The sequence below is a fragment of the Cricetulus griseus genome, chromosome 4, assembly GCF_003668045.3.
Source record: "Cricetulus griseus strain 17A/GY chromosome 4, alternate assembly CriGri-PICRH-1.0, whole genome shotgun sequence".
In the NCBI taxonomy this organism is placed as follows: domain Eukaryota; kingdom Metazoa; phylum Chordata; class Mammalia; order Rodentia; family Cricetidae; genus Cricetulus; species Cricetulus griseus.
This window is the reverse complement of record NC_048597.1, coordinates 68,120,242-68,139,838: the sequence shown is the minus strand read 5'-3', so window position 1 is coordinate 68,139,838 and position 19,597 is coordinate 68,120,242. Positions and strand designations below refer to the sequence as shown.

Sequence of the window (19,597 nt, the reverse complement as noted above, 5' to 3'; positions counted from 1 at the left end):
AGAGAGACAGGTGAGAGACAAAGACAGGTGAGAGAGAGGTGAGAAAGAGACAGGTGTGAGAGAGAGACAGGTGAGAGAGAGACAGGTGTGAGAGACAGGTGAGAGAGAGAGGGAGAGAGGAGGGAGGGAGAGGGGGAGAGAAACAGGTGAGAGAGGGGGGGAGGAAGGAGAGAGAGGAGGAGGGAGGTAGAGGGAGGGAGAGAGGGGAGGAGAGAGACAGGGAGAGAGAGAGGGAGAAAGGGAGGAGGGAGGGAGGGAGGGAGGGAGAGGGACAGAAGGAGGGAGAAAAGAAGCCCAACATAATATAGAAAGTACACTTAAATTTTGGCCAGTTGGGGGCTGGAGAGATGGCTCAGATGTTAAGAGCACAAGACTGCTCTTCCAGAGGTCCTGAGTTCAATTCCCAGAAACCACATGGTGGCTCACAGCCATCCGTTATGAGATCTGGTGCCCTCTTCTGGTGTGCAGATATACATGGAAGCAGAATGTTGTATACATAATAAATAAAATCTTTAAAAAAAAATTGGCCAGTATCTGAAAGAGACAGAAAATCTGAGTCCTAACTCAGATCCAACAAATATGACTGCTTGGCTTGTAGGGACTGAGTGGGAGCCAAAAATTGGGGGAGAAAAAAGTATCTCATCAAGGGGAAAATTGTTTTACCTATCTCTTTAGCATGGCCCAAGGTAAGCCCAAATTTCCTAGGGGTGGTCCCTTGGCCAGGTAATTGAACTAGCCTAAAAGGAATGTGAGGTTTCCCCCCAGGGTAGAGATTCTGCCATCTTGACCCGAAGGAGCTTTTCCTTAGGGGGCCTTTATTGTCAGTGTAACCTTGCATACCATTACCTTCTGGCTTTGCTTTCCTGAGAACAATCTAAGTTTTTTTCCCTTTGGTAACATACTTTCTCTCTTCTGTCGGGCTATTTTAAGACCTTTTCTTCTGTCACTGACATATCCCAGTAAGCATCACAGCGTTGCTTTCCTGCGGCCCACATCTTGGGCATAGGGAAGCGCTGGCCATTTCTGCTAATTACGTCTGTAGGAGGGAGTTCCCACACCAAATTACTGATGCTGAGTGGCAAGCAACACCCCAGTGTGCCAGGGACTCCGGATTTCCTCAATCCAGGACGCAGGGTGTTCAAAGATAAAGTTGAGACAGTACTGAACAAGCCAGGGCGGTCTCCTTCCCTCCTTCACATCACAGCCTTCCCCTCCCACGGCACACACACTGATGGGGGAGGCTGGGTAACTAGCAAGCCAGGCACAACTTCACACCATATCTGTAACTCCTGCCCCCTCTAGGCTGGAGACCCTGACACTCGGGCTGGCTCACTTGGTCATCGTTTCTTTCTCTGGGCAACACTGCCTCTGGAACTTTGTCTCTATGCACATTAATCTCTCCAAGAAGTTCAACTTCTCTTTGAGTCTCCATCCCAGAATAAAAAAAAAAAAAAATCCTTTACCACAGGGCCTCGGGCCTCAATATACATCATAAATGTGGCTAGTTCCTACTCCATAGTCCTGGAACCACCGCATTAAAAAAAAAAAAAAAAAAATTACTTCATAGGCCTGGCAAGGTGGTGCATGTCTTTAATCCCAGCACTCTGGAGGCAGAGTCAGGTGGTTCTTTGTGAGTTCGAGGCCAGCCTGGTCTATATAACGAATACCAGAGCAGCCAGAGTTATGTAACGAGATCCTGTCTCAAACAAAACAAAACAAAACAAACCTTGATTTGTCGTTTGGTGAAGGAGCATTGCATCACACTGACCTGTAGGGGGCAGTGCTACCCGACTTCACAAGCCACCGTCTAGCTAGCATTTCCTGTGTGTGAGCACGAGGAGTTCCCACAGGCACACATTTTCTTTCTCTTTTCCATGTAGATCTGCAGCGCAACCAAACAGTCCTCCAGAACGTTATCTCATTTTGGTCGTGTTTGCCAACTTGTTCGGTTGTTGCCGTGCGGTTTCACTCCAGAGCCCATGCTGGCTTCCCACTTGTTAGAAGCATACGGCCTATCCGTGCCCTGTAATACACGGATTTAATTGAAATTTTTTTACTAAGCTGTCCTGCTTTTCCCTCTCAGTGCTAACGTTTCCAAAAGCAAATGCTGTTCTCATAGGACCGTCATTAACTGGGCGAATAAAGAAATGACAGACTCAAAGTGTTGCAACACATTGGAAACAAAGATAACAACTCTCTGAGAGAGAACATCTACGGGAGGATTAGCAGGGGTTCTGGTGCTTACTGTAAACCTTGGCTTGACGGGCTGCCTGCCATTGCTCCCTCCACTTTACGCTTACTTTATACACTTTATACACTGCGGCCACAGCTTCTTTCCCCAAAACCTGCTGCTCCGCTTCAGCGTCCAGCGTGATTCCTCCGTCTGACTTAAGAGTTTAAGAAATGCCTGTTGCTCTTTGCTCCAGGTTGTATTTCCAGCACTGCGGAGTGGGAGTGGATGAAGAATCTAGCCATAAGCCATACTCAGTAAAAATTTGCCGCTTGCCTCCACTTACGGGATTTGTGCAGATCGTGGATTCCCACCTAAAGGCGCCAGATCCCTTTCGATTACTAGAGTGCAAATGGGGAGCTACGCGTTATTTTCAGGTTTCTGTGTATCAATGTATGTCTACCCCAAGCATTCAGCGCCCCGGGAGGTTGGAGGGCTGTCAGATACCCTGGAACTGCAGTTGTGGGCGGTTGTTAGCATCCTCTGTAAGAGCAATAAGTGCTCTTACACGATAAATCACCTCTCCAGCCCCCGAGAACTACAAATTTTAACATGCTTTGGGCAGGGAAGCTGCAGTGTCCTTCCTGGTCCCCTCGGTGCGAACCCATCTTAGCTAGCCCACCCCCACCCAGTGAAGCACTCGCTGACCGGACTGACTGCCGCGGAACCCCGCCCCTCCGCTGCGCACGCACCACCCAATAGGCCGGTACTACAGTAAGCCACGCCCCGGCTCCCGCCTTGCGCCGGGGGGGGGGCGGCGAGGAGGCCTCCTGGATAGACGCATGCGCACTCACTCCTCTCCCGCTCCCTTCAGTCCCACCTCCTTCGCGTTTTGACTGCTAGCCCTTTTTGTCCCCTACTGCGTACGGTGTCAGTGTCCCCGCGGAAGCGCCGGCTGCAAGGGAAGAAGATGGCAGCCACTGCGGCGCTACCTGGGCCTGCGGCCGGCCGAGTGAACAAGCGCGGCGGCGGCCCGGGCGGCGGAGGAACCCAAGGTGCGGAGGAGGAGCCGCCGCCGCCTCTCCAGGCCGTTCTGGTGGCGGATAGCTTCAATCGCCGCTTCTTCCCCATCTCCAAGGACCAGCCTCGGGTGAGCGCCCGACACGCGAGCTGCCCGAGGGCCTGGAGGGTGGCGGGGCTGCAGGAGGCGTGCTCTGGAAGTTACCCTAAGCGTTTATCTGGTTGGGGGAAGGTGGAGGGATTGACTGAAACCCCGATGACAGTCCGACCAGGTGAGTAGCCTGCAAACATGCGTTCCCGCAGGGCTGTCCACCCAGCCTTGGGAGAAATGGAGAAGACTGCGTGTAGGAGCCGTGCCTGACAGAGCCTTCCCAGGGGGATTTGGTAGCGCAAGAGGGCCCTCCGTTGCCTTTAACCTTGCAAGAGAGAAATGGGCAGTTAAAGAAATAGCATCGGAAAAGGAGATGGAATTATACCTAAAAGAGAAAAGACTGGATCTCGGGCTGGTGCGAGCTTTTCCCGTTTATCTTCTGAAAGGAGGACCGAAGGGGTTGCTGTCACCCTCAGAATTACCTAGACCTACGAAATTGGTCTTGCTTGGGCTTGCAGACTGCTGGGTCACTCAGCAACCCACTCAAGCAGAGATTTGCCTTTGACTTAAGAAAAATTCCTGAAGCTGTTCATTTTTGACAAGTGTTTGATTAATTGCTTATGACTCTTAGTGGTAAGAGAAGGAAATTTTGTAGGGAGAAGACCTAGAGTTCTGAAGCAATGACTTAGGGCCAACATTTATCCTTTGCCAGCACTGGTTTATTATAACATGTTTGTGTCTTGATAACCATGCCTACTAAGCCGGAATCTCTGTACCTTAGACTGAACCTCAGCACATTTCATAAATACCCCTAGCAGGAACCTGTTTGCTTTTGAATTAAAAGATAAAGTGGCCTGGTGGTGGTGGCTCACGGCTTTAATCCCAGCACTCAGGAGGCAGAGGCAGGCAGATCTCTGTGAGTTCGAGGACAGGTCTACAGAGTGAGTTCCAGGACAAGCTCCAAAGCTACACAGAGAAGCCCTGTCTTGAAAAACAAAACAGAAGATAAAGCAAACTGTAGTATCTGGAAACTGATAGAAGGAACAATGTTGCAGTGGGGTACCCAACGTATAATCATGAATTGAAGACCTCAGACTTTCATATCTTGCCCTGTAGGTCCTCCTGCCCCTGGCCAATGTGGCGCTAATTGACTACACTCTGGAATTCTTGACGGCCTCGGGTGTGCAAGAAACATTCGTCTTTTGCTGCTGGAAGGCCGCTCAGATCAAGGAACACTTACTGTAAGGCTCCACGCCTTTTCCTTTGCATGTTACACCATCTTTTCCCAGTTTTGTTTTTTTCAGGATGGTTATGACAAAGTTAAGATGTGCAAGGAGATTAAAAAAAAAAAAAAAAACTACATCTGTCCAGATCTCATGTTAGGTTTAGTGTTTCCCTCGCTTTTCCTGAGGCAGGCTGCCAGAGTGCCCTCTGCCTCCATGTTCCAGTGATGGAAAGTAAAGGTTGACGTGGTTTTCTGAGTCTTGCAAAGTTTGGTCTCATGAGTTTTGCTTTTTACTTGATGGCTCCAGTGTGTAGGTTACTAGAAGAGTATCTTTATTTTTCCACCGAATTTCCAAATATTGTTTGTTCTGACCCCAACGACAAGAACAAGCTCTTCATCCTTGTTTCCACACTGCCTACCTTAGTTTCAAGCCAGCAGAAAGTTCTTAACATGTTTGTTAAAATCCTGAGAGAGTGAGTCATGGAATTTATGAGTTTGGGAAATAAAGACTAATATGTTAACAGGTATTCCATGATACAAGAAAGATGTCGTTAAAAAAATATATTCCCAGGATACTCTCATACCCTAGATTTCAGCAAGATTTTGAATCCAAACTAACGTTTGAAGACAGGAGTTGAAGTATATAGAAAAGAAATAGCCATATTTCTCTAACACATAAAACTAATGACACTGGGTGCTGAAACCATTCATTATAGTTCATAAGTCTCTTTGAAGCCAAGGACGCTGGCAGGGACCCAGAAAAGCCATAGAGAAGTTTGAATGCCAAAGGGTGGTTGAAAATCAGGTCTGTGATCATTTGCTTAATTTACCATTCCTCTCAACACCTTTCCTATAGGAAATCCAAGTGGTGCCATCCTACGTCCCTCAATGTTGTCCGAATAATTACCTCAGAGCTATACCGATCACTGGGAGATGTCCTCCGTGACGTTGATGCCAAGGCCTTGGTGCGCTCTGACTTTCTGCTGATATATGGAGATGTCGTCTCAAATATAAATATTACCAGAGCCCTAGAGGAGCACAGGTCAGGGTGGGGGAAATGGCAGGGACAAGACTTAGGGACCAGCAGAGTGCTTAGACTACTTACTCTGCCTCATGTTCTTTTAGGTTAAGACGGAAGCTACAAAAAAATGTGTCTGTGATGACAATGATCTTCAAAGAGTCATCCCCTAGCCACCCTACACGCTGCCATGAGGACAATGTGGTGGTAGCTGTGGATAGTGCCACAAACCGAATTCTGCATTTCCAGAAGACCCAAGGCCTCCGGCGGTTTTCCTTTCCTTTGGTAAGTGGGTATCTGTGGAACCCCAGGTAGGAGTGGGCTGAGCTTCTAGAAGGGGTTAAATTAGAGCTTGTGACCTTTCCCACAGAACCTGTTCCAGGGCAGTAGAGATGGAGTGGAGATTCGATATGACTTACTGGATTGCCACATCAGCATCTGTTCTCCTCAGGTGAGCTCTCCAGAACAGGGCTGCACATCCAAAGACTAGAGCTGGGGGGTGGGGGGCACTAGGGGTTGTCCATTATTACCCCCTTTCTAGGCCAGGGATTATGTCTTCTCCTTCTTTCTCTTATCTGTTATTTAGTAAAAAGGCACTATTACGCCATTCCCAGGATATTGGGAACCAAGTCTAGGGTTTTGTTCATAGCCAGTTATGGGTGTGGTGGCTCTGGAACTCAGTCTTTGTTTCCTGGGAAAGTATTTAACCTTAGCACACCCTGTCTTCCCCCTACAGGTAGCTCAACTCTTCACAGACAATTTTGACTACCAAACTCGAGATGATTTTGTTCGAGGCCTATTAGTGAATGAGGAGGTGAGAAGAAACTTCCTCTAGAGAAAAGGGCTTGTCTTACTCTGAACTTTTGATTCCCTTTTATGTTTCATTAAGCCTTCAGAGGGAGAAAGATAGCTAGAAAGCTGAGAGAAACAGTCTCTAAAGAATATGGGGCGGGGGGCGGGGGGGGGGGGGGGCCTGGAGAGATGGCTCAGAGGTTAAGAGCACTGACTGCTCTTCCAGAGGTCCTGAGTTCAATTCCCAGCAACCATATGATGGCTCACAACCATCTGGTGCCCTCTTCTGGTGTGCAGATATACATGGAAGCAGAATGTTGTATACACAATAAATATTTAAAATCTTTAAAAAAAAGAAAAGAAAACTTGGTCCATCACTGAGTAGCAAAGAGGCCCTGAAAAGGTTTAGAAAAATGTTCTACTTTGAAACTGTCTTCCTGTCCTGCTTGGCTATGTGATCTCCCTTTCTCTTCTTTTAGATCCTAGGAAACCAGATCCACTTGCACGTAACAACTAAGGAATATGGTGCCCGGGTCTCCAACCTACACATGTACTCAGCTGTCTGTGCTGACATCATCCGCCGATGGGTCTACCCTCTCACTCCAGAAGTAAACTTCACTGACAGCACCGCACAGAGCTACACTCATTCCCGACATAACATCTACCGAGGGCCTCAAGTCAGCCTGGGCCACGGCAGTGTCCTGGAGGAGAATGTGCTCCTGGGAGCTGGCACTGTCATTGGTAGCAATTGCTCCATCACCAACAGCGTCATTGGCCCTAACTGCCACATTGGTGAGCACAGGTGGGGAATCCAGTAGTAGGCCCACAGATATGGAGCTGAAGGATGTCTCCAGAAGCTAGGAAGGGTACCAAGGGATAATCCTTATAAATAAGGAACTAGAGTGACTGTCTTTTTTTTTTTAATTAGAAACAAGCCTGCTTTACATGTTAATCACAGCTCCCTCCCCTCCTCCCCCATCCCCCACCAACTCCCCACCCCAATGGAGGGTGAGGCCCTCCATTGGGGACTCCCAAAGTCTATCAGATCATCCGGGGCAGGGCCTAGGCCCTCCCCTATGTGTCTAGGCTGAAAGAGCATTCCTCCACGTGGAATGGGTTCCCAAAGTCCATTCATACGCCAGGGATAAATACTGATCTACTACCAGAGGCCCCATAGATTGTCGAGGCCTCCTCCCCGACACCCACTTTCAAGGGGTCTGGATCAGTCCCATGCTGGCCTCCCAGCCATCAGTCTGTGTCCATGAGCTCCTCATTGTTCAGGTCAGCTGTTTTTGTGGGTTCTACCAGCCAGGTCTTTAGAGTGGAGGAGTCTGGGGAGATGGCTCTGTGGTTAAGAGCACTTGTTGCTCTTGCAGAGGACCCAAGTTTGGTTTCCAGTATTCATGGTAGTTCACAACCATCCTTAACTCCAGGTCGGGAATCCAGTGACCTCTTCTGACCTCCTCAGGTACCAAACACACACATGATACACATACATACATGCAGGCAAAACACTCTAAATTAATAGATCCTCTGGGTGGAGAAACAAAGAAGAGTCCCTCTGCTTGTTGGCACACACTTTTTTGTTTGTTTTTCAAGACTGTTGGCCTCGAATTTACAGAGCCCCACCTGCTTCTACCTCCCAAATACTGGAATTAAAGTCATGAGCAACCACACACACATAATTTTGGCCCACACTAATAATCCCCACACCTGGAAGATGGAGGCAGGAGGATTACAAGTTTGAGGCCAGCCTGGAACTATATATTGAAAACTGTGTTAAACAAAAAAGTCAGGAGGAAGGAAGTTAGTTGGCTACAGTTGTGTATAATCCCATCTACTCTGGACGATAACAAGAGTCAGGGCTCTGAGGCCAACTTTGACAATAACATGACCCGTCTTAAAAGCAAGCAAACAAACAAACAAACAAAAAAAAAAACAGAAAAAGGCACACAGGAGAGATTTGACAGCTGATATGTGGTCTGTGACTCTTTTTGTGGGGTGGGATCATTGAGATAGGATTTCTGTATGTAGCCCTGGCTGTCCTGTAACTCTGTAAACCAGACCTGTCTCTGCCTCCTGAGTGCTGGAATTAAAGGCATGCATCACCATCATCCAGCCTAGTAAGACTCTTAAGATGATTCTTCATGCTCTGGAATGTCCTCTACTATGTTCACATTTGGAGCCAAGTGGAGAGTGAGCTTGTATTCTAACCTCTGTTTAACCATTACAGTTTACAAAGGACTTTTGCATGTGTCAGTTCATTTAACCCTCAAAGAGGTGGTCTTGCCTGGGTAACATCTAATATGAGGCAATGCTGGCTATTCTGGTGTGGGCTCCAGGTGTGTTTGTTTGTTTGTTTGTTTGTTTTCCTCTTTTGGTTTTTTGAGACAAGGTTTCCCTATAGCTTTGGAGCCTGACCAGGCTGGCCTCTAACTCACAGAGATCCACCTGTGTCTGCCTCCTGAGTACTGGGATTAAAAGCGTGCAGCACCACTGCCATGCTTATCGGTGTTGTTTTTGCTCTCCTGTTATGGTGGCTTTTCTCTTGACAACTCACTTTGGTTGAAGGATGTGAGACTGGTAATGGTGCCAACCCCTTGAATCTAATAGTAGGATTCAAGATCTATGATGCACAGAGAGATGGAGTAATTTGGTTGTCCTTGCAGGTGAAACATGACTGTAATAAGGTTATAGTTCATTTTGGGAAATCTTGAAGACTCTCAGGTTAAGCCATGTGTATAGTTTAAATTACTGTGATCTTAGACAATGATCAGTTTACTCTTGGGCCTGACCTGGGAAGGGACTGGATGTTTCTAATGTTGGCAGGTAAATGTCAGAGCTAGGTGGGAGTTGGGGCTAGTGTCAACCTGCCTCCATGAAGGACTCTATTTCGGAGGTGAGCCCTGAGTGACAGAAGTCCTCCTCATTCTGAGCCAGGTGACAATGTGGTACTAGACCGGGCCTACCTGTGGCAGGGAGTTCGAGTGGCTTCTGGATCACAAATACACCAATCTCTGCTCTGTGACAAAGCTGAGGTCAAGGAACGAGTTACCCTGAAGCCACACTGTGTCCTCACTTCCCAGGTAAGGCCTGTTCCAGACTATGCTTGATCCCTGAATTGAATAGTGATTATGCCAAGTCAAAGGGACCACATTTCCCTATAATTAAGCCTGCAATGAGGACCCAAGTTCCTTTGACCGTCTACTTAGCTTACTATAAAACCAGAACAAAACAAAAAGCATTGTTCCGATTGCCAAGAGAGAGTTCTCTTCAGTGCATTATTAAGTCTGGGCCACTTGGTCCTTTTTCTCTCTTAGGTGGTAGTGGGCCCAGATATCACGCTGCCCGAGGGCTCGGTGATCTCTTTACACCCTCCAGATGCAGAGGAAGATGAAGATGATGGCCAGTTTAGTGATGATTCTGGGGCCGACCAAGAAAAGGAGAAAGTGAAGCTGAAAGGTGTGAGGCTCAACAGGTGTGGGGCATCTGCGCGTGTCTCTGCCCCAAAGAAAAGCCTGTTTCTTTCCAGAGAAATCGGTGCTGCTGCTGGGCCTTCTCAAAAGGTCAATGCCTTTTCCAGGTTACAATCCAGCAGAAGTAGGCTTTGAAGGCCAGGGATACCTCTGGAAAGCTGCAGATGTGAACATGGAGGAAGAGGAGGAGCTACGGCAGAGTCTGTGGGGTGAGATAGGCCTTACACCTGCCTGCCTTCTACTTAATATGAATAGTTTTAAGAACTTTGAATGTGATTATTATTGGGCCTTCGATTCATATTGACAGGACACATATTGCTATCTGTCAGTGTCTGGGTCTGGTTTGTTTTTGTTAACGTTGTGTGCGTGTGCCTTGTCAGGAGAGTAGAGGTCAGGATCCACATGTGGGTCCTGAGGATTGACAAAGTGTGCCTTTACATGCTGAGCTATCTCATTACTCCCATCCTACACCTCCCCCTTTTGAAAAATAGGCTCTCTGTAACCCCGGCTAGCCCTGTGCTTGCTGTGTAGCTGAGAATGACCTTGAGCTTCCTGGCCCTTCTGCATTTCCTCAGCGCTGTATTACAGCGTGCATAGCACACGTGACGCTGTGTGGTGCCAGCCTCTGTACATGGGAGCCAAGCGCTCCCCAACTGAGCTGCATCACTGGCTCCTCCTGTCTTTGTTCTTAGGACTCACGATCAATATGGAAGATGAGAGTGAGACTGAAAGTGAGCGGAGCATGGATTCTGAGGAACTGGACAGCAGAGCAGTGTCCCCTCAATTGGATGACATTAAAGGTGTGAACACAGTGAGAAATCTTACTTATTGCTTGCATCCGCTAGCCAAAGGCTCGAGTTTCTCCCGTCAAGGCTTTGCTATAAAGTCAGAACTAGATGACAAAGCATTCTGGAAAGGTGAATTTCTTTCCTTTCAGTATTCCAGAATGAGGTCCTGGGAACACTGCAGCGAGGCAAAGAGGAGAATATTTCTTGTGACAATCTAGTCCTGGAGATCAACTCTCTCAAGTAAGAGTAACTCCTTCCTGTTTTCTTCTCTGGGCTGTTCTCTCAAAGTGTTTCTTCCTGGAGGAGGAAACTGGATAGGAGAAGGCCAGGAGTATTTGGAGCAAGAACATTGGCATTTAGCCTTGGAGTAGATTTCCTCCCCTACAGTGTGCTGTCACAACCCTCCTGCTCTTAGAGCTGAAAGACAGTGAACCCTGGAGCCATGCTGTGTTAGTTACTTCTTTTGTTTTGTTTTGTTTTGTTTTGTTTTTTGAGACAGGGTTTCTCTGTGGCTTTTGGAGGCTGTCCTGGAACTAGCTCTTGTAGACCAGGCTGGTCTTGAATTCACAGAGATCCACCTGCCTCTGCCTCTGCCTCCCGAGTGCTGGGATTAAAGGCGTGCGCCACCACCGCCTGGCCGGTGTGTTAGTTACTTCTGCTTCAACAAAATACCCAGAGAAAGCAACCTAGGGAAAGAGGCTATGGTTCATGATGGCAGGAGCTGGGAGCCACTGGTCACATGGCATCTGCAGTGAAGCAACAGAAGTGAATGCTGGTCTCAGCCCGAGTCTTCCCACGTGTCCAGAGATTTGTCTGCTAGGATGATTCCATCACTGTTAACCATAACACAAGCCAATCTCCCCACAGGTATGCCTACAACATTAGCCTAAAGGAAGTGATGCAGGTCCTGAGCCATGTGGTCCTGGAGTTCCCCCTACAACAAATGGATTCCCTGCTTGACCCAAACCGCTACTGTGCCATGCTGCTTCCTGTAAGCAAAGACTGAAGCCAGGTGCAAGGGATTGAGTGGTGGCAGCTAAACATCTTTGCAGTGCTTGTCTTAAAAGGAATTAGGAGTTGGTGGGGTTGCTATGGGGTATAAGTTTGCTTCCGGGTCCATTCGCCTCGCCTTTGGAAGGTCATTGGTTTCTAGAGCAGCAGTAGAGATCCAGGGTCTGGTAATATTTAATACTGAATGGCCTTTGAGACTCCAATATTGAGAGCATTCAGAGCCCCTAAAAGGACATTCAGAAATAGTTCTGGAAATCAGGTATTATGAGACATATCTGTAGTTTAACACTTCCAGGAAGTTAAGGCCAAAGGATCACTGGAGTCCAGCCAGGATAACAGCAAAATTCCATCTCAAAGACCAAACCAAGTCTAAAACAACATGAAGAATAGACCCGGTGTTTCAGAGCCCACAATGATTTGACCCAGAACAAGATTAATACCTGGCTGGGAATAGGGATTTTGAGACAGCCAACAGCATCTATTCTGACACACTTTTCCCTGCCCTGGGAAATCTCGTTCTTTTCCCCCAGCCTCTTGTTGGAGCAGTTCCTAAATACCTCTTACATGACTCCATACCACCTATGTCATCTCCCTCTTGTCTTTCCGTGTCATCAATATCGATTGTCTTTGCTGTTCAGCTTCAGGAGCATGCTAGGGAATAATCAGAGTTCCATTTCCCCCTTCCCCTCCTTTTCTCTTAGCTGCTCAAAGCCTGGAGCCCTGTTTTTAGGAACTACATAAAGCGTGCAGCTGACCATTTGGAAGCATTGGCAGCCATTGAGGACTTCTTCTTGGAGCATGAAACTCTTGTTACTTCCATGGCCAAGGTGAACACCATCTCACACTTCGTGTCCTACGTGTGTGTTGAAGCAGGCCTTTGTGACCCCCCACAGAAACATGAAACTGAGGCTAACTTTGACCTGGCTTGAAGTTTGTTCACCACACCATCTCGGATCATGTTTAATGTTAGAGTAACGTGGTGTAGAGCCAGGCTTGTGCTGGTGAGGCAGCCATTGAGGGCTGCCTGAACTAACCAGGCCATTCAGCAGGGGGGTCCATGGGCCATACCTATCTCAGGACTGAAAGATTGGTTTACGCTTGTCTTTCTTTTGAGTGGGTGGTGGTGGTGATGATTTGACTTGGTGTGTGTTTGTTTTCCTCAAACTGGCCTTAAACTTGTGATACAGGTGAGTTTGGATTCCTTATCCTCCTGCCTCCCTCCACCCCCAGGTGTTGGCATTACAGGCACAGACCACTCTACCCTCTGTCTTGCCTATTTTGAAGAGACTGCTTGGTATGTGGGAGGAAGCTGAGAGCCTAGAGATGCTAAGGTCTCCTGGGTGTTAGCCATTATTGCTAGATCAGAGGGACCTGAGATTTCCCTTTGCTGACTTTCTGTAGGTTCTGATGGCCTTCTACCAACTGGAAATCTTGGCTGAGGAAACAATCTTGAGCTGGTTCAGTCAAAGAGATATAACTGACAAAGGCCAGCAGTTGCGCAAGAATGGACAGGTATGGAGGGCTGCCCTCTGCTCCCCGGACGCCCTAGTCCTCCACCTTAACTCCGGGCTTTGTGGTCAGAGCAGTTTATCCAGCAGCTTTCCCCTCTGCTTCCTTACAGCTGCAGAGGTTCATCCAGTGGCTAAAAGAGGCAGAAGAGGAGTCATCTGAAGATGACTGATGGGGACTGCTGGTTCCCAAGGTGTGTTACTGGTTGTCCACCCAACCGATTGGCGGAACAAGAAAGCTAGCTACAGAAGCATGAGCGGCCACTACAGAATGAGACTTCACAGAACAGAAGTTTCAACTTCAGTGTTCTTCCTACTGCTGGCAACCATGTGCTTCTCATCCTGACTGAAGTTGGGATGTGGGAGGTTAGAGTGAAACAAAATTCTAGGGAAAATCTAGACAGATTGGAGGTAGGCCAGAGGAAGTGCTCTGTGCTCCATATTTCCCTCAGGGAACAGTAAAGAGCAGCTGGCCCTCTCTGTTGTTTGTATTTGTTAATATTAAAAAGAGGGGTGCATTGGGCTTCTCGCCAACTCTGCCTCATCAGCCAGGAGAGAAAGTAAGTATATGATCTGACTTAGCTGCTTTTAGCCAACACCTAGAGGGAAGGAAAAAGGGTTGCAGTGGCCACAAGGTGGTGCTGTGATACCTGATTAATTCCATTCCCCTGGCACACGGGAAATGAATGATTGAGCTCCCTTCCCATGCTCCATAGACCAGTCTGTGGTCTGGGGTGGTGTGGCAGAGCCTATTTTCATAGGCTTTCCTGGTCTGAACACCCTCTACCCGAGCGTGATGGTGACACCCATATATGAAGCCATCTGCCACTCTAGCCTTTTCCAGTTAACCCAGTACTGGTTCTGTCAGAGATACTGGGCTACGTCCTTCTTAAAAGATAAAGAAATCCACTTGCCTTTCATCCCAGATCCCTGGAGGCAGAGGCATGAAAGATCTCTGTGAGTTCAAGGCCAGCTTGGTCTACAGAGTAAGTTCAGGACAGCCAGAGCTGTTATACACTGGGGGCAGTGGGAGAGTAAGGAAACCCACCTAAGATGTTATGAATCTTAGAGGGCATAACTAAGGACTTTAACCTTATAGTCCAGAACTCTGCTTCAGTGAACTGGAAACTGTCCCAGAAGCAAATGAAACCGAAAGCCAGGAAAGGACATGCTAAAAACATAGAAATTCCTGTGAAGTATGCTTTCACTTATAATTCTGCTAAGCATCCATGTGTTCTTTCATTTGACCTATGCCATCAACCCTATGAAGTGTTCTTGTCATTTCTAACGAGATGTCTGCAGCTCAGAGAGGCCATGTGACTATTCACTCATAGAAGCCAAGTTTGCCAGTGACCCTAGAACTGGAGTTTGTAACTGTGCTGTGCAGCCCCTTGTAACCTCAACACTCTCCTTTTGTGAGGTCTTCCTCACCTTCATACAGAGTGAATCAGTTAGTTTCTCTTTTGACAATCGCCTGTAGTAAATGTCATCCCACACACACTTGGCATCATAGACAAAATAGGTACCTTTGTTTCAGCTGAGTGGAAAGGAATAAGCTAAAGAAGAGGCCATTCAACTCTACTGGAGGGTACAAAGGCATTTTTTGAAAAGGGGAAAAAAATCTTGACATGGTAGCAACACTTGTCAGCACTTGGAAAGTCAAGAGTTCCAGGCTAGCCTGGGCTAAAGGAGACCTGGCCAGGTCCAGGGTCTAATGCCTGTGGAACATACAGAGATGATGGCCTGTACCTACAGGACATCTTGATCAGTTCAGATGTTGATGCAGATTAGAAGTGACAAAACTTTTTGTTATTGTTGGTGTTGTTGTTGTTTTTTGGTTTTCGAGACAGGGTTTCTCTGTGGCTTTGGAGGCTGTCCTGGAACTAACTCTTGTAGACCAGGCTGGTCTTGAACTCACAGAGATCCTTCTCTCTGCCTCTCAAGTGTTGGGATTAAAGGCGTGGGCCACCACCGCCCGGCAAAAGTGACAAAACTTTAAGAAGTGACCCTTCCAGTTAGGGTAATAGAGAAAGAAGGTTTCATCGAACTGTGACGTTAAGTTGGCTTAGGAAGAAAGGAAAGTTAAAGCACATCCAAAGCGGAGATCACCAGCTTTGGAAAAGTGCCTGTGAAGGAGTCATAGGAAGGCATGTGACTCCATGAGGAGAACAGGAGATGGCAGTGAATTAGATGTGGCCCCTTTTACAAAACCTTGAAAATGGAATAGTAAGGGCTAGGGAGATGGCTCAGCAGTTAAGAGCACTTGTTCTTACAGAGGATCCAAGTTCAATTCCCATTGCCCACTGGGCATAACTCCAGTTCCAGGATGCATGTGATGCACAGACACACATGTGAGCAGAACACTCATTCACGTGAAATAAATCTAAAGAAAAAATTTTAATGGAATAGTAAAAGGTGACTTAGAACAGATGATTCTTCCTGCTGGAGTAGAGTATTATTAACAAGTCAGTGTATGTAAGGTCTAGCACAGTGGTTCCTATGCCACCACCCTTTAATACAGTTGCTCATGTGGTGACCCCCAGGCAAAGAATTATGTTTGTTTCTACTTCATGGCTATAATTTTGCTACTGTTACAAACTGTAGATAATCTGTTTTCTTATGATCTTAGGTGAACCCTGTGAAAGGGTTGTTCGATTCTCCCAAAAATGGGTCTCAACCCACAGGTTGAGAATCACTGGTCTAGATAGAGCCTTAGAGGAAGGTAAAGAGCTGGAGATGAAAGAGGAGCTCACACAGAGATCCGCTTGCTTATAAAGAAGTGCCTGGACACACACCATTGCCGCTTACAGATCTAGCCAAGTGACAAGCCTCTCCTCTGCACGATAAGGACAGTTAAGTCTGTGAGCAGTGGTAGGGAGGAAATCACCAAAGCAAAATGTTTAAGAAAGTCATGAGAACGCTGGGCGGTACATGCCTTTAGTCCCAGCACTCAGGAGGCAGAAGCAGGTGGGTCTGTATGAGTTCGAGACCAGCCTGGTCTATAAGAGCTAGTTCCAGGATAGGCTCCAAAGCCACAGAGAAACCCTGTCTCAAAAAAGTCATGAGAAATCAGCATGGAGCAAGACTGTAATCCCAAGATTTGTGTATAAGGGTTACTACTAAGTTACACTGTGATAATGGAGCACTTGGGAGGTCATGGTCATCCTCAGCCATGCAGAGGTCAGAAAAAGTCAAGTTTCCAGACTTAGAGAGCCTATGAGTTCCCAGCATGAAAGTCCCCTGGGATTTCAAGATGTCAGAGAAATCTTTCCTCTCCTTGACCTTCCCAAAGAAACACTCTCCAGTTTATGGCCATACAGTGAAACTTATTTATTAGTAACCCTTTACCTAGAGTTTCTGACCTGCATCTTAGTGCCTTCCATGCAGTGAAAGCCAAAGCACAAACATTTGAAGAGTCTCCAACACGAGATGCAGAAACAAAACACAAAGGGAAACAGGAAGTTCTGGTAAAGTAGAATACTCTGAAAGTCTAAGAGCAAAAAGCTACAATTAGGACTGTGAAAACTCAAAAGAGAAAATACTGTGTCCATAAAGAAAGATGTCACAAAGGGAGAGAAAGAAAAAAGAGTTCTTAGACCTCAGACCGGAAAGATGACTGAGCTTGCCACACAAGCCTGCTAAACTGAGTTCAAAGGGAAAGTTCAGTTTCCAGAACCCATAGTGGACGGCTAGAACTGACTCCTGAAAGTTGTCTGGCCTCTGCATACTTGTGCAAATGCAGTGATAATAGTAACAGCCTTAAGCAACTATAAGAGCTGGAGGACTGGATAGGATGGGGATGATTCATTGAATTCTCAGCCTTAAATATGCCCGGCTTGGTCTGGCCTTGGTGGCGCACGCCTTTAATCCCAGCACTCAGGAGGCAGAGGCAGGAGGATCTTTCTGAGTTGGAGACCAGCCTGGTCTACAAGAGGTAGTTCCAGGACAGCCTCCAAAGCTACAGAGAAACCCTGTCTCAAAAAACCAAAAAAAAAAAAAAAAAAAAGTAAAAGGTGGAACATCACTAGGCAATGTTTTGAATGTATAAATCAAGAAATAGACGGGCATCATGTTACAATCATGTTACATGCCTGTAACCCCAGCCACTCCAGAGGCAGAGGCAGGATAGTAGAAAATTCAAGGCCATCCTGGCTTTTTTAATACTGGGGCTGGAGAAATGGCTCAACTGTTAAGAGGGCTTGCTGCTCTTAACAAAGGACCTGAGTTCAATTCCTAGCATCTACATCATCAGCAGATGGCCCACAGCTTCCTGTAACTAACTCCAAGGGGTTGACACCGTCTGACCACCTCAGATAGCTATAATGTGTGCACATACATACATATAAAAAAAAAAGTCTTGCTGGGGATGGTGGCTTACACCTTTAATCCCAGCATTTGGGAAGCGAGACACAGGCGGATCTCTGAGTTCAAGACCAGCCTGGTCTACAGAGAGACTTCCAGGACAGCCAGGGCTACACAGCGAAACCCTGTCTTGAAAATTTAAATAGATACATTGTAGCAGGCTTTTTTGAACCAGCTGCCCCCAAATCGCAACATAGAGACATATTAGTTAAGAATGTTTGGTCGTATCTTATGCTTGTCCCACTAGCTCTTATAACTTAATTTAACCTGTTTCTTTTCATCTATGTTTTGCCTTGGGGCTTTTTACTTTTCTTTCATTCTTTATGTCCTAGTCCATGTCTGTTTATCTTGCAGCTGACTGGCCCCAGATGTCTCCCTCTCTTTCTCCTTGTTTTATCCTCTTTCCTTCTAATTCTTTCTGCTGGCCTGCCCTGCCAATCTCTTCTACTGCTTGGCTACTGGCCATTCAGCCTTTTATTAGATCAGTCAGGTGCCTTAGGCAGGCAAAACAACACAACTTTACATTGTTAAACAAATGCAGCATAAACAAATGTAACACATAAGCCAATAGTGGTGGTGCACGCATTTAATCCCAGCACTTGGGAAGCAGAGGCAGGTGGATCTCTGAGTTCGAGGCCAGCCTGGTCTACAGAGCGAATCCAAAGCTACAGAGAAATTCTGTCTCAAAAAGCCCAAACAAAACAACAAAAACCAAATGCAACACATCTTTGCCTAGTTAAAGTAATATTCCACAACAATGCATCTTGAAAAGTTTTAATATTGTTTAGCTATGCATACACATTACTTGGAGAAAAAGATTAAATGAAGGCTATGAACTTAAAACAGATGTATATAACTGCTACTGATTATGTTCTTTTGCCTATAATAACAAATTGGTTATGTAATGAGAAAAACTATACAGGGAGATTGATATTAGATTATGAAGGTCCTGTATATCCTGTTAAGGGTATTTGAAAGGCATATATGAAGAGGTCTCTGAGCAGAGGAGATCCTAACATTTCAGGTGACTGAAATTTTAAGTCCTGAAATGCAGGTATGATAGCACACAGCAATCCCATTGCTCAGAAGCCTGAGTTAGGAGAATTCCCAGGAGTTTCAAAGCCACCACTGGTATACGTTGTTACCACAGACTGGCTATACCTAGTTCTGGTTTGACTCCTGCTGTCCCAATCATACACATGCATGTTTGCACCCACCTTTTTTCTTTCTTAATTTTTTTGTTTTTGTTTTTTGTTTTTTGCTTATTTGGGTAGAGGGGTTCAAGACAGGGTTTCTCTGTGTAGTCCTGACTGACCTGGAACTCATTCCATAGACCAGGCTGGCTTTGAACTCAGAGATCTGCCTGCCTCTGCCTCCCGAATGCAAGTACTAAAGTAAAGGCATGTGCCACCAAGCCAGGCTGCTTGTACTGTTTGCGCTCGCGGTCTCTCTCTCTCTCTCTCTCTCTCTCTCTCTCTCTCTCTCTCTCCTTTTTTTTGTGGTGGGTGGGGGGTTCGAGAGAGGGTTTCTTTGTGTAGCCTTGGCTGCCCTGGAACTCAAGAGATCCACCTGCCCCTCTCTCTCCTGCGTGCTGAGATTAAACACATGCGCCACCATACCTGGGTAATCCATTCCTCAAACTACTTGCGCATAGGCGCTGAGGTTATAAGGATAAGAACTTGAACTTGCTCAACCCTCAAGGAGCTCAGTTTAGTACCGTCCTGTGACAGCAACTGTGTTGTCAGCAGAACCCAAAGACCCACGCCGAAGCCATCCTCCTCCGGTCTTCAAATCCATCCTCTTCCGCAGAAAGTGGCACCTGTGTCCCACCCTTCCCCGACTACACAGGAGCCAGCAAACTGTTCAGTTGGGACCACCCGGTCGAGACTTCCATCTGTCTCGGCCTGAACCAGGAGCGCCAAGAACCGAACGCCGCCCGGCGGGTGGGCGGGCAGTCCGGCAGTCGGCAGCCAGCAGCCAGCGCGGCTAGAGGACACGGCGGGGCGGGGCGGGGCGGGGCGGGGCCGCGCTGGGCTCAGCCAGAGCCGGAGGGCCGAGGCCACCCGAAGAGTCGCGGTCGCCAGCCGAGCGCCGAGAGTGGGAGCGGAAGCGGCGGCGGGCGGCGCTGGGACCCCG

General features: G+C 47.3%; 1 protein-coding gene across 2 annotated transcripts; it reads left to right on the top strand.

Moving 5' to 3' along the window:
- The first annotated feature begins 3,101 nt into the window (after positions 1–3,101).
- On the top strand, positions 3,102–13,579 carry Eif2b5 (eukaryotic translation initiation factor 2B subunit epsilon). 2 transcript variants are annotated; one of them, XM_027413066.2, is made up of 17 exons: positions 3,180–3,320; positions 3,494–3,696; positions 4,398–4,522; positions 5,363–5,548; positions 5,632–5,809; positions 5,895–5,975; positions 6,261–6,338; positions 6,796–7,108; positions 9,257–9,402; positions 9,637–9,778; positions 9,900–10,001; positions 10,485–10,592; positions 10,730–10,820; positions 11,448–11,571; positions 12,293–12,418; positions 12,993–13,103; positions 13,213–13,579. In XM_027413066.2, the coding sequence occupies exons 2-17, from the start codon at positions 3,655–3,657 to the stop codon at positions 13,270–13,272; spliced, it is 2,013 nt and encodes a 670-aa protein (XP_027268867.1). In that variant the 5' UTR covers positions 3,180–3,320; positions 3,494–3,654; the 3' UTR covers positions 13,273–13,579. The 2 variants fall into 2 exon arrangements, with proteins under 2 accessions (XP_027268866.1, XP_027268867.1); XM_027413065.2 differs by lacking the exon at positions 3,494–3,696 and having other exon boundaries at positions 3,102–3,320.
- Positions 13,580–19,597: the final 6,018 nt, after the last annotated feature.